The 15,498-nt window shown below is 39.2% G+C and overlaps 1 protein-coding gene across 1 annotated transcript in view; it reads right to left on the reverse strand.

Moving 5' to 3' along the window:
- Window positions 1-15,498, reverse strand: part of Stk3 (serine/threonine kinase 3) — a 212,939-nt gene that overhangs the window by 175,755 nt on the left and 21,686 nt on the right. Inside the window, exons 2-4 of the mRNA XM_038342570.1 lie at window positions 12,036-12,116; window positions 10,062-10,190; window positions 3,659-3,773 (exon numbers count right to left, since the gene is read on the reverse strand). Coding sequence (XP_038198498.1) covers window positions 3,659-3,773; window positions 10,062-10,190; window positions 12,036-12,116 — 325 coding nt within the window. The remainder of the gene's footprint in view (window positions 1-3,658; window positions 3,774-10,061; window positions 10,191-12,035; window positions 12,117-15,498) is intronic.

The following is a 15,498-nucleotide window of genomic DNA, read 5'->3' on the forward strand; positions in this document are numbered from 1 at the left end:
GTGGTGGAGAACTGACACAGCACGCAGGGCTCACTTACATTCCGTCACCAGTACCACAGAAAAGAACACAACTCAGATTTGAAAATATATTTCAAAAAACACTAAGACTTTATCGCCACCTTACACATTTTTAAAAAATGCTGTTCTGCGTGCAACTGGGAAATGTGGACAGAAATAAAAAGCAATTAAAGCAAAACTTCATGGCCAATTATAAACATTGCCAATGTAAATAAAACACCAAGTGTTTATATATATACAAATATATGTGTGTATATATATATATATATATATATATATATATATGTATTATGTACTGAAATTACATAGTAACAAAAAACAACACAGCACATAAACCCTAAGTGGCCACGTTCTCAGGAAAGCATTGTTTTATGATCATGAAAACAACCAGAGTCAATCTGATGGGGGAGGGGTTAGGTTCAATTCCCAACACCCCAAAAAGAAACATATTTATAGTGCTAATCCCCAAAACAATGCTAGTCCTTTTAGATAATAAATAGGAAAATGGCCTTGTACTAGAAAGCAGGTCTACTAATGCTCTTGAGAACTTACACACACTGCCAAATTCGGTAACAGGCCAAAACGATACCCACAGGCCCGATCTCTTGTGCCACTCCAGACTTGTTTCATGTATAGAAAATAAACTACCCTGTGGAAATAGTAACCGGGCTGTTCTAATGCCAGGATCCCAACATGCCAGTGGGCTGACTCCTTACAAAGGATATGAAGGGCAGGACCTCTCACAGTTTAAGTGGTAAGGCCAATTCTTCACGACTGTGATCACATCCACGTCCATCTATAAGAACTGTACTTTGACAGTGTGTAATTATTGGTACAAAAAAGAAACTTCTTGAATTAACTACGTACTCTGTACTCAAAATAGTAACATGTAACACTCTGAAACCATGAAAATAGATGTTTAAAATTTTCTAATTCACATGCGTCTACTCCATCTCTCATTTGGTCATTTTAAGTACCAAATGGAGTGAGGTTAGTTCTGAAATGATTTTATAACACTCCTCTAACTACGGTGTAATTATTTCAATTGTTCTGCCACTCAAGAATCATCTGATTTACATAAATGCTGGTTAAGAACAATAGAAATCCTAAGATACTTAATTAAAATGTCACAGATGATTTAATCCTCTGTCAAAACAGGGGTTATTTAAACTTCTATTTCACTTCCTTAAAAAAAAAAATCCTATTTACTTTATTTTCTCCACAGAAAAAAAACTGAAATAAATGTCCAAATATTTCACCAATCAAAACTTTAAAATGACTCTGGTTAACCACAAATTGATTCAAGTAGTTATGTACTTTTTCTGAATTTATTTTATTGAGACATGTTTCACAGCAATAGCGTCTTATAGAAACTGAATTACTGTTCTACAGAATGACAAATCATTTTACTGATAATTTTCTTAGCCACTCACATTTAAAGGTCACTGAGCCTTAGATGTTAGGTTCTGTTAAGTAATACATTCATTAAACTCACGCCGTGTGTGTGTGTGTGTGTGTGTGTGTGTGTGTGCGCATGTTTGTGTGATATCTAAAATTCTCATTTTCACACATCTGTTGGACATTTGAAAAACCAAAAAACTTTCAATTATTTTTAGAAAAATAACCTCAACTATTTACCAGCTATAAATGTAATACAGAAAAATTAAGATAAGGAAATGTAATAAACGTCATAAAGTTTAAGCAGAAGTCCAGCCATCATTTACTGTACTTAAATTACTAACCATATAATTGCAGTACAAATAAAAATTACCTAGAATCAGATACTGAGGTTCAGCCTGATGATCAGAAAAGCAAAGTAGCCAATAACTTGCTCTTACCTCTACCTCAGACCAAAATGGTGATCCTGCCTCCAGGAATCTCAGAATGAGACTGAGATGTCTCCTCCCATCTTAAATTCCTCTCTACTGCTGGGAGTAAAGGTGGGCACTACTGTTCAGCTTCTACGGCTAACTAGTGTGGCTACTGGGATTAAAGGTGTGTACCACCACTGCCTGCTCTGCTGGCCAGTATGTCTGTCTTACTCTCTGATCTTCCGACAAGCTTTATTTAGTAGAATACAAAGGAAATATCACTATATTTCCCCTTTCCTGTCTAAAATAAAAAGGCTATAACTAATATAATAAAAACTATATACAATAAATACAATGACTATATATAATATATACAAGCAATAAATGTATCAATAATGTCTAGTCCATTTGCATCTGACAACTTCAGACAAAATGCTCCATATCTGTACTATCTTATGAGTCCAAAGTCCTGTACCTAATTTAGTTTCTATCATAACTTGCTTTCTGCGTCTGGTAAACAAGGAAACTACAACTATCTAGTCTTCAACTGCCTCAGAGACCAAAGAAGGAAATAATATTAACTAAACAAGAAGTGCACACAAACAACTTCTGAAATTTGTGAGAAATGACAGAAACAGTTGGCTGCCTGGGCAGTCACCCAAAGTTCTCTGCAATGTTGGCGCAGCCATCTTCAGCCTACGAGCCTAGAATACCTGACGGACTGTTCTATAAAACAAGGTTTCTGAAGGACTGCCCTGCCTTGTCTGGGCAAGGTCTGGGAGACACTCGAAAGTGTCCTGCTTGTCTAACTGGATTGTACACTGTCAGTAGGTAAAGCAAGGGCAGTTTATTGCCCAGTGGCTTATATTTGCCACAAAGAAAGCAAACTCCATGAGGAGTTTCTTTGATTCCCATCATCTTCTCTAAAGTAGACTGGTGCTACCAGTAGCAGACATGTCTCATTATCATAAAAACAGAAAAAAAGAGGCTATGTTAGTAAAGCATGTTAAATGCCATATTCTATAGCTCTCTGAAGTGTTTGAAGATGACTTATTTAAATTATATCTTTGTTTGACCTTGAAAACATACCTAATGTGACAAGTTCAATTATAATAGGTGATTAACTACTAACCTGAATTTCCTTATTATTCTAAACAATTGGTAATAATAATTTTCAAAGACTTAAAATTTGCATTACATTTTAAATGAGTTGTATAAGTATAATACTTTTAACAAGAGTAGAAATGAATATACAGTACATTCAAAAATTAATCTCAAATTTGTATCAATATATAAGATTTGTATACAATGTGTAAAAGTCCAATCCAACATAAAACATTTAAGATTAGTAGTTGCTTTTTAAAAGTAGATTCGATAATCTACCTTTTTATCTTATCTACATCCTCCCTTTCACTTTCAGAGTAGATTCTACCATTTTATCCTATCATATATTGACTCTCGAAGGACAGGAGGACCATGGCTGGTCCCCAGGACCTGAGAGGTCATCTGGTGTCTCAGTCTGCCTTAGAAAGATGTATGCCTATCCTCAACCACCTTTCTCACGTTAATGTTTTCTCTGTAACAAAATACGAGTCAAGCCGGGTGGTGGTAGCGCACACCTTTAATCCCAGCACTTGGGAGGCAGAGGCAGGCGGATCTCTGAGTTCGAGGCCAGCCTGGTCTACAAGAGCTAGATCCAGGACAGGCTCTAGAAACTACAGGGAAACCCTGTCTCGAAAAACCAAAAAAAAAAAAAAAAAAAAAAATACAAGTCAAAGTCTAAAGTGAAACCTTCAAAATGAGATTAACAAGCAATATTAAGTACTTACTGTCTTGTTTCGTAACCTAATGATGTCTGAAACAGAGCCAGCTCCGCAGTACTCCATGACAATCCAGAGGTCTGTATTCTTGAAGTAACTGCCATAGTACTTCACCACATAGGGGCTGAAGAAAAGGACACTTATGTTCAGTCCATTTGCAAAGATTTTTTTTCTAAATCCTAATATAAAGTATTCGCAACATTTCATGTTTTAATAAATAAATTTAATGAGTTAACTTCTATTTATATTGAGCTCAGCAACTGTGTATAATTAGGTTTGACTTCATGGATGAAAATTTAACAAGATTACAAGCCAGAGGAGGCCCAAGTGTTTCAAGTGATTCCCAATAAAAATAATGCTTCATTTTGGAGAAGTATTTACTACTTAATATTAGAAACAAATGGAAGAATTTTCCTTTAACAAAAACATGTTAAATATAACTGCTTTTATTAATGCTCAACTTCAAAATGATGTAAATTCCAATTAAGCCAAGCTGGATATTTTTTCTTTCATGTTGTTCTTCATACCATTCTTGAGAAAAAAATTATTTACACAAATAGTATATATTCAATCAATATCATTAACAATTGAAGAGTATTTCTGAACTGACAGTTTAAATCTTCCAGAGAAAAATAAGCTGCTTATACACAAGTTGTTTATAGAAAAACTTAGAATCAAACAATAAACTATATTACACTTACTGATTATTAAAGATATGCTACATACACTGGTATATAAAATATCTGTGGAATATTCCTTTACTCTGTGTGAATATATGTCACTGTGATTGGTTTAATAAAGAGGCTGACTGGTCAACAGCTGAACGAGGTAAGGTTGGGGAGCCAAAGAGAAAATGCTGGGAAGAAGGACGGGTCAGGGAGCGCAGACAAAGAAAGAAACAAGACAGACATGCCGTACTGAGAAAAGGGACCAAACCATGCGGCAGGGCATAGATAAAAACATGGGCTAATTGAAAATGTAAGAATCAGTAACAACCTGAGTTATTGACCGAGCATTTTTAATTAATATTAAACCTCTGTGTAGTTATTTGGGAGCGTCCAGGACAGAAACTTCTGCCTACACTTACCTAAATCAAAAGAGACAGAGTATTCAAAATCACAGAAAACACAAACGGGTTAAACTACAAAACAGCACAAACTATGTTGCACACAACTTTATATAAACAAATCTCAAAGGAGGACTTGATCGCAGTGGGACAACCAGAGAAGATGCGGTAGACAGGATTTCATCTAATTAAAATTATTTAAAAAATTATTCCAGGGGCTGGAGTGATGCTTCAGTGGTTAAAAGAACTGGCTGCTCTTCCAGAGGATCCAAGTTCAATCCCCAACACCCACATGGTAGCTTTACAACCAACCATCTGTGGCTTCAGTTCTATGGGATCTGACACCTTCTTCTGGCCTCCACGGGCACAAGGCACAAATGTACTACAGAGATAGTCATGCAAGCAAACCACCCACACACATGAAATAAAATAAATAAATCTAAAAAAGAGAAAAAATTAATAACTCCAACCCATGGGTGGCAAAGAGAGAGAAGACACTTTGAAAACAGGCCTGGGGAGAAGAGCTAGAAGAACCACAGTTTGTTCAGAGGACGGCTTGTCTACAAGGCATGTCTTGTAATGGCTGTTATCAAAGCGTGGCTACTTTACTAGGTGTCAGTGTCAGAGAAACAAAATATAAGAATGGGATAAGAAAATGTTACAGGACCAGCGAGATGACTCAGCAGGTAAAGGCCATTCACCTCCAATCCCCAGGAGCTACATGATGGAGACCCAACTCCGGCAAGCTCTCCTCTGACCTCTACATGTGCACATGGAAAACACAAGCAAACACACAAATGCAAATTTTGCAAAAGGACACAAGAAAGACATCATTAGGGGAGAAGACACAACTCAGTGGTCAGGAACATACATTGCTCTTACGAAGGACCAGAGCTCAGTTCCCAGGATGCAACCTGTGAACTTTCTCCAGCCTCTGCAGGTATCTTCACCAACATTCACATACCAGAGACTGCTAAGTCTCAAAGTCAGGACAAGCTCCTCCCAGTTCTCCCAAAATCCCTCTGTTTCTGTGGCTCCTCCCAGCCCCTCCCTCCCAGGGGCAGGGCTTCCACTTCCCTTCTCCCAACCTGATCCCTCTAAAAAAGCCATTTGGGCTACACTGCTCTCTTGGCCTCTTGGCCCTGGATGCATCTCTTGGGTGGTTGGTGGTTCCTCTCTTGCTCTCCCTCCCCATCTTTCCTCTCATGGTCTGGTTTAGACTGCCAGCCATGTTCAGCCTGGACTCTTCCCTCTACCTGCTTTCTCCCTTATATCTACAATAAAATCTTCTCCATACTGTAGGAGTAGCCATGTCCTCCTCCTTTATTTCAATTTTTCATTCACAAAGACATTAAAGAGCCTTGAGACTGTCGGAATACTTTTCAGTAGAGCCTTAGAACTGTACAAAATCTTCAGGTACAAACAACAGACAGAACAGCTGATGCTTAGGGCTGAGCTGTAGCTACTCTATTTTATTAGGCAGCTACTAGGCTGAAATGTAATGTCTTACCCCCACTGTTTCTCAGTTCCCTCTGACTTGCTTCCCCAGGTTATAGGTGCCTCCCCATCTCCCCCATTATAATCAATGTTCCATAAAGCTGCCCAGTTGACACAGTTACCTTCCTTTAAAACAAAAATAGGCTGATCACACTGTTCTGCTGACTTAGGCAGAGAGAAAAAACAAACAAACAAACAAAAAACCTCTGATGGTTCTTCATTACCTAAAGGTTTAAAAAGTTTGAACTGATCTGAATCAAATATAACATCTTGCTGGGCGGCGGTGGCGCACGCCTTTAATCCCAGCACTCGGGAGGCAGAGGCAGGCGGATCTCTGAGTTCGAGACCAGACTGGTCTACAAGAGCTAGTTCCAGGACAGGCTCCAAAGCTACAGAGAAACCCTGTCTCAAAAAACCAAATTATTTATATATATATATATATATATATATATATATATATATATATATATATCATCTTTCAAACTCTACCTCTATATCTCATTTTTCATTATTCCCCATCTTGTGCTTTAAGTTTCAAGATAAGTTCAGTTTTGCTGGATGCTGGGAAGAAAAGGCAATACTGAGTTCATGGGTCTTCACTCAACCATTTAACAAAAGCATGTTTCCAAATGTAAGAAAACCAGTGCAGAGCGTGAGAACCATGGAAACTGCTTCCTTCATCTCACTTCCTCCTTGATGAACGCTGTGGACACTCTCCAGTCTGGCTGTTCCAGAACCACCTGTGAGCCAGGCCCTCTACCTTACAGGCTCTCTCAAAGCTCTACGGTAGGTGATTCTGAAACAGCCCGGTCCATGGTGGGTGGGTCATCCCTGGGCTGCTGGCCCTGGTTCTTGACCGCCTTCTTCAGCGATGAACAGTGACACAGAAGCATAAGCCACAGAAACCCTTTCCTCCAAAGCTGCCTCGATCATGGGCTTAGACACAGCAAACCATAACTAACAGAGGCTGGAGATGGCTCAGTGGTTAAGAGCAATGGCCACTCTTCCAGAGGACCCAGGTTCAGTATTCAGCACCCACATGGCAGCTCACAACTGTCTATAATTCCAGTTCCAGGGGATCTAACACCTTCACACCAATGCATATAAAATAAAGTATTTAAAAAGTGAGCGACCCTAAGACACAACTTCAGAAAATAAACTACATACTCTTCAGAAAGATCTTTGAATACTAACATTCTTATTCATAATTTAGAATAGTGTTAGGTACAGGATGATCAAGAGTATCCTCACTGGCCAGGAGTGATGGTGCAAGCCTATAATCCCGAGGCGTGGGAGTTCCAGATCAGTCTGGCTTCCATGGTGAGTGTGAGGCCAGCCACAACACTGAAATAGAAGATCATGCCCGCTGTAAAGCACATACACTCTGTGCAGCATTATCCGGCTACATACAGTGAGGCTAAGGGTAGGACTGACAGCTCTTATAACAATTAGAGATCCTAAGGCAGCTACCTGAAAAAGCAGTCTATCTATTCCCAGTAGGTATACACTACGTAAGTGAACTGTGGGGCTCCTGCTTCCTATCATATCTCTCTGTTTACACACAGAGCACACGTCTGTGCATCGTAGCTCCCTTTAGCCACATCACAGAGACACAGAATTAACCAGAGCTGCTGCACTACTCCTAGGAAAGCCCTGTCACCCTCAACTGCTCAGGCATTGTTTTCTCCAATACTAGCCCTGGGTCAGGAAATGTACGCTCTCATCCTGGTTTTGAGGTAGCAAGGTGACATAAAACAATTCATGTAAAATCTCCAGGTCTCTTATCTCTTATAACCCTGAGGTTAGTTTTATATTATACACACACACACACACACACACACACACACACACATACCAGAAGCCAATATAAAATTTAACAATAAGCCCCAGTATAAGAAAGAGAAAATCAGTGATATTTTTATTCTGAAAGTTTTTTCACTATTTGAAAACAAGACTGGTTCCTAAAAGCACCTTTTTAGAACGGTATGAGAAGAAAAACACTAAAGAGAGATCCTAATTAACATTCTACAGATTATGAATTCAACGAACATTTATTAAGTGCCTACGCAAGTCACTGGGATAGACACTGGAGACTCAGCAATAGATAGAGCAGGCTCCCTCAGACACACTGCTAAGAGCGTGTTTAACATTCACTAGAAATTCAAACCACTCACTATGACTCTTACAAAGTTCAGAAAGCAAGATAATTTGCCAACTGTCCAATCCTTCAATAAGCTAAGACAATATTTAAATTCCAGAAAAGTGTTTATCTCATCTTGTCTAGCCAAAATTTCAGATGCATAAATTTTTCTACTTTTATTATTTTTTTCTAAATCATTTTACATCAATTTTTCAATTATTTGCCTACATTAATAATTAGCAGTAAACATTTAACTATCATTTCCAGCTTTGTTTTATTTGCCTTTTTAGTATTTTATTGTCCTTCCTCCCCAGAAGTAAAGAGAAATAAAAAGATAATGGCATTTCAGAACGAAAATGTGTAAGAATTAACTGTCACCAAGAATACTAGAAAAACCAATAAACATGATGCTCAGATTTGTAGCTAAAATACCAAATAAAAGCACTCAGAGCAGAAAGGATTTATTTTGGCCTATGGCTCTACAGGGGGAAGGCGTGGCAGCAGTACAGGAAGCTGGTGGTGAAATTGTCATCCATGCACAGGAAGCAGGGAAGAATAGGAAGCTGGGTACAGCTGGCAACCCTCAATCCCTGGTGATGCACTTCCTCCAGCACGGCTCCACCTCTTACAACTTCCATATCCCCTCCAAATTGGAGACCACATGTTCAAATACATGAGCCTACGGAGGACATTTCCCTGCCCTAATTCACTGTAAACACCATATTCCCCTTCACTAACACACGACTAAACACACTGCTATGCGTGCCCTCTGTGTCTCTCATGAAGTCCAGACTACTAGTGCAGAACCTTTATCACCAGTCACACTTGTCTCTGCCAGCAGAATTCCTACTAACCTCTGACTCGCGCCTTCCTCTATAGAAGTTCTAAACACTGTCAGAGGAGCCCAGACCAGCAAACTGCTTCTTCACCTTTCTACGTAATAGTTAACTCTTTCATCCCTCCACCTCTCCACCAAATTAACTCTTCCTCAGCATTCTGGACTTCCAATCACCGTGGCTGAGAAAGGCACCCTGCCTCCTTGTTCTCATTATCATGCCAAGGACCCAGCAGTCAGCATCTAAGGATGCTCAGGTAGAGCTCTCTGTTCACATTTTTGTCCTCCCAACTAGACCTCAGCCCCTCAGGAAGGAAAACAAAATCTTAGTGTTCTTAGTATTTCTAGATCCTGACACAGTATTTGTTCAATAGGAAATGATTTATAAGTGCTTGTTGAATGAGTCAGTTTGCAAAAACAATTCTATGTCAGATAGGGCAGAACATGTCTATCATTCCATAACTCAAAAGGCTGAAACAGAAGGATTCCAAGTTTGAGGCCAGTCTAGGCTACAGGGAAGTTCAAAGCCCAGTCTTAGGCTATATAGAAAACTCTGCATGGAAAAACAAGAACAAAATGTAATACAGAATCAAAACGAGCTACTTAATATCAAAAAACACAATATCCCTCCATAAATTTTCCTGAAGAAGGTTGGTTATTCCCCTCCCTGCATTCCTCTACATCATCCCTGTTTCCAGCAAAGAGCTGTAAATCCAAAGGGCAAGTCGACACAGCTGTCTCAAGTTCCTCAGAACTGGTCATGTTTGCAATGCGACGTCATGATGGAACAATTTACATAGGCAAAAAATACATCTTATTATAGAACTAATGAAAGTCATCAAAATGAATACAAGGAAATGAAATATTTTCATACCTGTCACATTGCTGCATTATGGAAATTTCTTTAATTATTTCCTGAAGATCTGACTCAACAGGTACTTGCTTAATTGCAACAACTTGACCAGATTCTTTATGTATTGCTTTAAAAACACTTCCATAAGACCTTAAAAAAGAAAGTCAAGACATTATTTTTTCATTATCAAACATTGTATTAAAGACTACTGTGACTTTTACGTACATTTTGCATACTGTATTTTCTAACTTAAATCATCATGTAAATGATCAAAAGCAAAAGTGAAAAAATGTTAATGAAGCAGCTTTACTGTTCAAATTACAAACTTAAAAGTAATCATGTAAAAAGAAAATGAGTTGCTATTTTCTTATGGGAAGGTGGAGCAAGAGGTGGAGGAGAGGCAAGTAGACTAACTTACGGTTTGTCAATTCAAATGCAGCTTAAGGAGATAGAAAAGGAAATTACAAGCATGAAAATTAAGAACAATCCACACCCAAGTCTCAGGTTAAGAGAAAAAGCTCAATCAAGCAAAAGTCCCAGGAAGACTTTCACTGTGAACCTTTTTTTTCCTTTTTTGATTCTTTTGAGACAGGATCTCATGCAGCCCAGGATGACCTTAGACATAATGTACAGCCAAGGATGATCTTATATTCCAAAGAGTGGGATTTCAGATGGGCACCACAACACCCAGCTACTGTGAACCATTTAACACTAAAGTAAGTAGAGAATCCTCGGCCAAAGCCCCTTCAAATGCTTTTTTTCCATATCGTCCCTTCAAGAAAAAGACCACATGCTCATTCACATAAAAGGACTTAATCTCCACTCCAGCTCTTAAGTCTGTCAACTAAATATTCAGTACTTTACTGAGCAGACACAATGAAGAAAGAAGTCCTCTGTAAGTTAATTATCAGCTCCAAACCAAGGTTTAAAGCTACTGAGTTCTAAAAGAACACCGGGTACTATGACAGGGTTTTATAAGCATCATCAAGGTTTTTTCTCTCTCAATTATGAGAAAAAAATTTAATTCACATCACTGAAAGATGAGGATACAGACTCATAACTAACAGGTCCACACTTCATCTTCTGACTCCGGAGACCATGGTCTTCTCGTGACATTGCTTCCTCAGAAAAGAACAAGACATAGAGTATTCCCTGTGTTTCCTAACATTATAAACACACAATAATCACTCCCAAATTTACAATGTTTTAAATAAGTAGCATTGTCACAAGCAGTCAAGAAGATGGTTAACCAAATGAATCGATACTACATCCTGCTGCTTAGGCTCTCAGAAGCGACTTCATACAGTATGATAACAGTCACACTTGGGAAAAGAGGCAGCTCTATCTTTCCTCAAAAGCTAGGGTAGGACTCAATGCTACATCATTAAGATGAGTTATGTATGCAACCCGGTCCCTCCTTTCCAAGGATGGCTCAGGTCTATAAAACAGAAATCGAGAGCTCTATTTCCCAGACCACCCTCCTAAGTGGATTCCAGTTAAGACTTTGTCAAAACAGCCACAAAGCCTGAGTGCAAGAAAACACAAGATGTGAAGGGATCACCAGGCGGTGGTGGCGCACACCTTTAATCCCAGCACTCAGGAGACAGACGCAGACGGATCTCTGTGAGTTCAAGGCCAGATTGGTCTATAGTGTGAATTCTAGGACAGCCAGGGCTACACAGTGAAAGCCTGTCACAAACAAACAATTGGGGGGGCTATGTATGTATATACATATATATATATATATATATATATATATATATATACATATAGAGAGAGAGGAGGGGGAGGAAGGAAGAAGGAGGGAGGGAGAGGGAGAGAGATTACTTCTCTAAAAGGCAGTGTTACCATATCTATCATAATCTGATCTTTAAAAATTGACATTAATTGTCAAATTGAATTGGTATTAGTAGTACTCAGCTCCAGCAAACATACTCCAGCTGACGAGACGATGCTGTCACGATCTAGCACACACTTTCCTATTTTTGTACTCACCCTTCTCCAAGCTTCTCCAACACATCAAACACTTCTTCAGGCTGCTTAGTCAAACTGTCTTCACTCAGCTTTTTTAGCTTACTGATAAAATTTAAAAAGAAAAAAAGAAAATGCTTTCCTTAAAAGCTTTTACAAAAAAAATGTAATAAGCAATATAATCAGGTGTTCAAAATCAAATAATATGAAAGCTATAAAGCAGTCTCCATCCAAGTGGTGTTCCTCTGGTGCCTAGGCAACACACACTGATACAAACCTCTTCCATTAGTTTTTGTGAGATGTCTAATCAAATATGAATATATGTTCATTCCCTCATTTCCATCATACCAGATAGCACTTCATACATAGTCTATTTCATGCATGCTCCTAGGCTTTCTATTGCTTTCACCCAACAATATAAGATCATGAATCACTTAATAAAGGAGGTAGATTTCAAGAAATATTTTAAGCAATTTCATAATAGTAAGAACATTGTGGCATGTACTCCAAAGCAATGTGGTATAGCCTATTACATAGGTAGTATGTAACAATTTCTACTACTATATTCATGATAAATACAATACAGGAAAATTAGGTAATCATAAAACATGATAGAAGACATACATGACTTACATCTTTGCACTAAACATTTCTATAAGTAGGAATATATTCATAAATAAGTATTAGAACTACAGTACAGTTAATACATAAGTGAACAGCATAGTCATTTATTATTATGGCCAAGTAGTATATACTTTACACAAAAGCATTTGCTATACTTTTATAGAACTGGAGCACACCTGATGTGGGTAAGTCTTCTGTTTGTGTTGATTTCATTCATTAATAAACAAACTGCCTTGGCCAGCCCTTAGGTGGGTGGAGTAGACAGATCAGGAAGAAGGAAGTGAGGTAGATGGCTCAGTCAGATGCCACGCCTCTCCTAAGTGAGAGAGACTGCTGTGCCTCTCCTCAGAGAGAGATGCGATGAAGCCAGCTGCCAGATCAGACATGCTGAATCTTTCCGGGTAAGACACCATTCATGGTGTTACACAGATTATTAGATATGGGTTAGTCAAGATGTGAGTAAGAGGCTGAAACTAAGGGCCAGGCTGTGTTTAAAAGAATACAGTTTCCGTGTAATTATTTCGGGGTAAAGCTAGCCGGGTGACCAGGAGCCCGGCGGCGGGAATGCGGCCAGCAGCTCCTCACTACACACACGGGCTTGTTCACACCAGCACTACCAAAAGCTTTATGTGTTGTACCCAAAGAATATAGTGGCTATGCTATAACTAAATGATAGAAAATTTTCAGCTCCATTATAATTTTATGGAGCCAGTGTTGTGTATAATTCATCATTGACCAAAACATTATTATGTAGCATACTGCCCTTATAGGCCTGTATCTGTTACTAAAAATATAATCAATTCTAATATGACTAGGATAAGATTACTATATGACTAAAATTGTTATATGTATACTTTATGTTATCCAAATATATGCATATGCACAAAGATCTCCTTATCACTATACTTACATAGGAACAAAAATATAGAATTCTGCCTACTACTGTTTTGCTAAACATAGTATCAAGTTGCCTTCTAAATATCTTAGATTACTGCAAGTCTTAGCCTTCATCAGAGAACTTCTCTTTGCAGTGGACAGTGATTAATAAAAAGACAATAGTTGTCTTAGTTTGTGTTTCTATTGCTGCAACAAAACACCATGACCAAAGACCAAGTTAGAGAAGAAAAGGTTTATTAGGCTTACACTTCAGCATTGCTGTTCATCACTGAAGGAAGTCAGGACAGGAACTCAAAACAGGGTAGGATCCCACAAGCAGATGAAGCAAAAGTCATGGAGGGGAGCTGCCCATTGGGTTGCTCCCTGTGGCTTGCTCAGCCCACCTTCTCGTAGAACCCAGGACCATCAGCCCAGGGATGGCATCACCCACCATAGACTGGGCCCTCGATTACTGATCGCTAAATGAGAAAATACCTTACAGCTGTACCTCATAGAGGCATTTCCTGTGATGATTGGCTTATGTCAAGTTGACACACAAAACCAGCCATCAACAGTCAGGTTCAGAAATAATGGGACTGTAGAGTGTTCTACCCTAAATGGGACAACACACACACACACACACACACACACACACACACACACGCAGGGAATCTCTCCAATCTCTCAGTAGACAGATGTGGGAAAACGGAGCCAGAGGTTGAGGGAGGGCACTGTGAAACAATACGGGGCCTTCTGACCTGACATGGCTGACGTAATGAGGAACTCACAACAGCTTTGGCTACCTGTACAAGATCAGGTCATCAACATTTCATCAGGAAATGGTCTACTGACAGTCAACAGTGGCTGGGGGAAGGGATATCACTTTCTTTCATGGTGTAGCCACAGCATGATAAGCTGTCCATATTCCAGGAATCAACCTCCTATCCATGTTCAGAAGACAACCATATACAGTGAGACGGACAGACAGAAAAATATAAAGTAGAAAAAATACTTGTTGATAAAAAGAAGGGCTTCAGTGGGAGGAGGGGGAAGTGGCAGGGTAACGGGTGAAAAGAACTAAAACTCACTATATACATGTGTAAAACTAAAAAAAAATGAAAAGTGAAGTTTTAAAAAAATAATTAAAAAAAGACAGAAGAGGAGGAGCTGCCTCCAAAGTAACTAAATGAAGGAGAAGACTGGGAATATGAGACAGACCCAAGAACACTGTAAAACACAGATGTGAGGAGACAGCTACAAAACACAGAAACAGAAAGACTGTGTCCTCACAAAAGAAAGCATCTTTTGTATGTAAATACCAATGTTTAGTACTGTGTTCGCTTTCTTAACAGTGCTTTTGGGAGCTATAGATCCCTGGCCCCTTGACTTTCTTTGCCTGCAGCTGCTAAGCACGGGACCCTGAAGGCAGGATGAGGAGGCCTACAGCTGAAAGATCCCAAGAGCTGGGCGTAGCTAAAGATTCCTATATAGGCTTCTCCTGAGCACAATAAACTGGGTATTGGCATTCTTGTATCAAGGATGACCCACCCATGTCCGCATCTCTGTCTTTCTGTCTGTCTGTGTGTCTATGTGTCTTTAAGTCCCCAGTGTAGTTCCCGAGGCTCACCTACAGTCTTGTAGTGACACAGATGCTCAGTATTTACATTCGGAGTTTTACAAGTGGAGGCCCTGCTGGGATCAGGGACTACGGATCCCTGAGAGATCAGCCATAATTATATAGGAAAGGGGCATTCTTGGCACTCTTGTCTCATGGACGTCCCTGTGGCTCCATCTGTCTGTCTGCCTCTGTCTGTATTTGTGTGTTTTTAAATTTTCAGCCTAGTTCACGTAGCACGTAGCGAGTAGAGCACAGGAAAAGAACTGGTGGAGTTTTACACAGTGCCCAAAAATTCACTGTATCTTGCTGTATCTTACGTTTTGTTTTTCTCTCTCCTCATCTCACCCTACCTCAAGCTCCAGCAGCTCC

The sequence above is a fragment of the Arvicola amphibius genome, chromosome 9, assembly GCF_903992535.2.
Source record: "Arvicola amphibius chromosome 9, mArvAmp1.2, whole genome shotgun sequence".
NCBI classification, from domain to species: Eukaryota; Metazoa; Chordata; class Mammalia; order Rodentia; family Cricetidae; genus Arvicola; species Arvicola amphibius.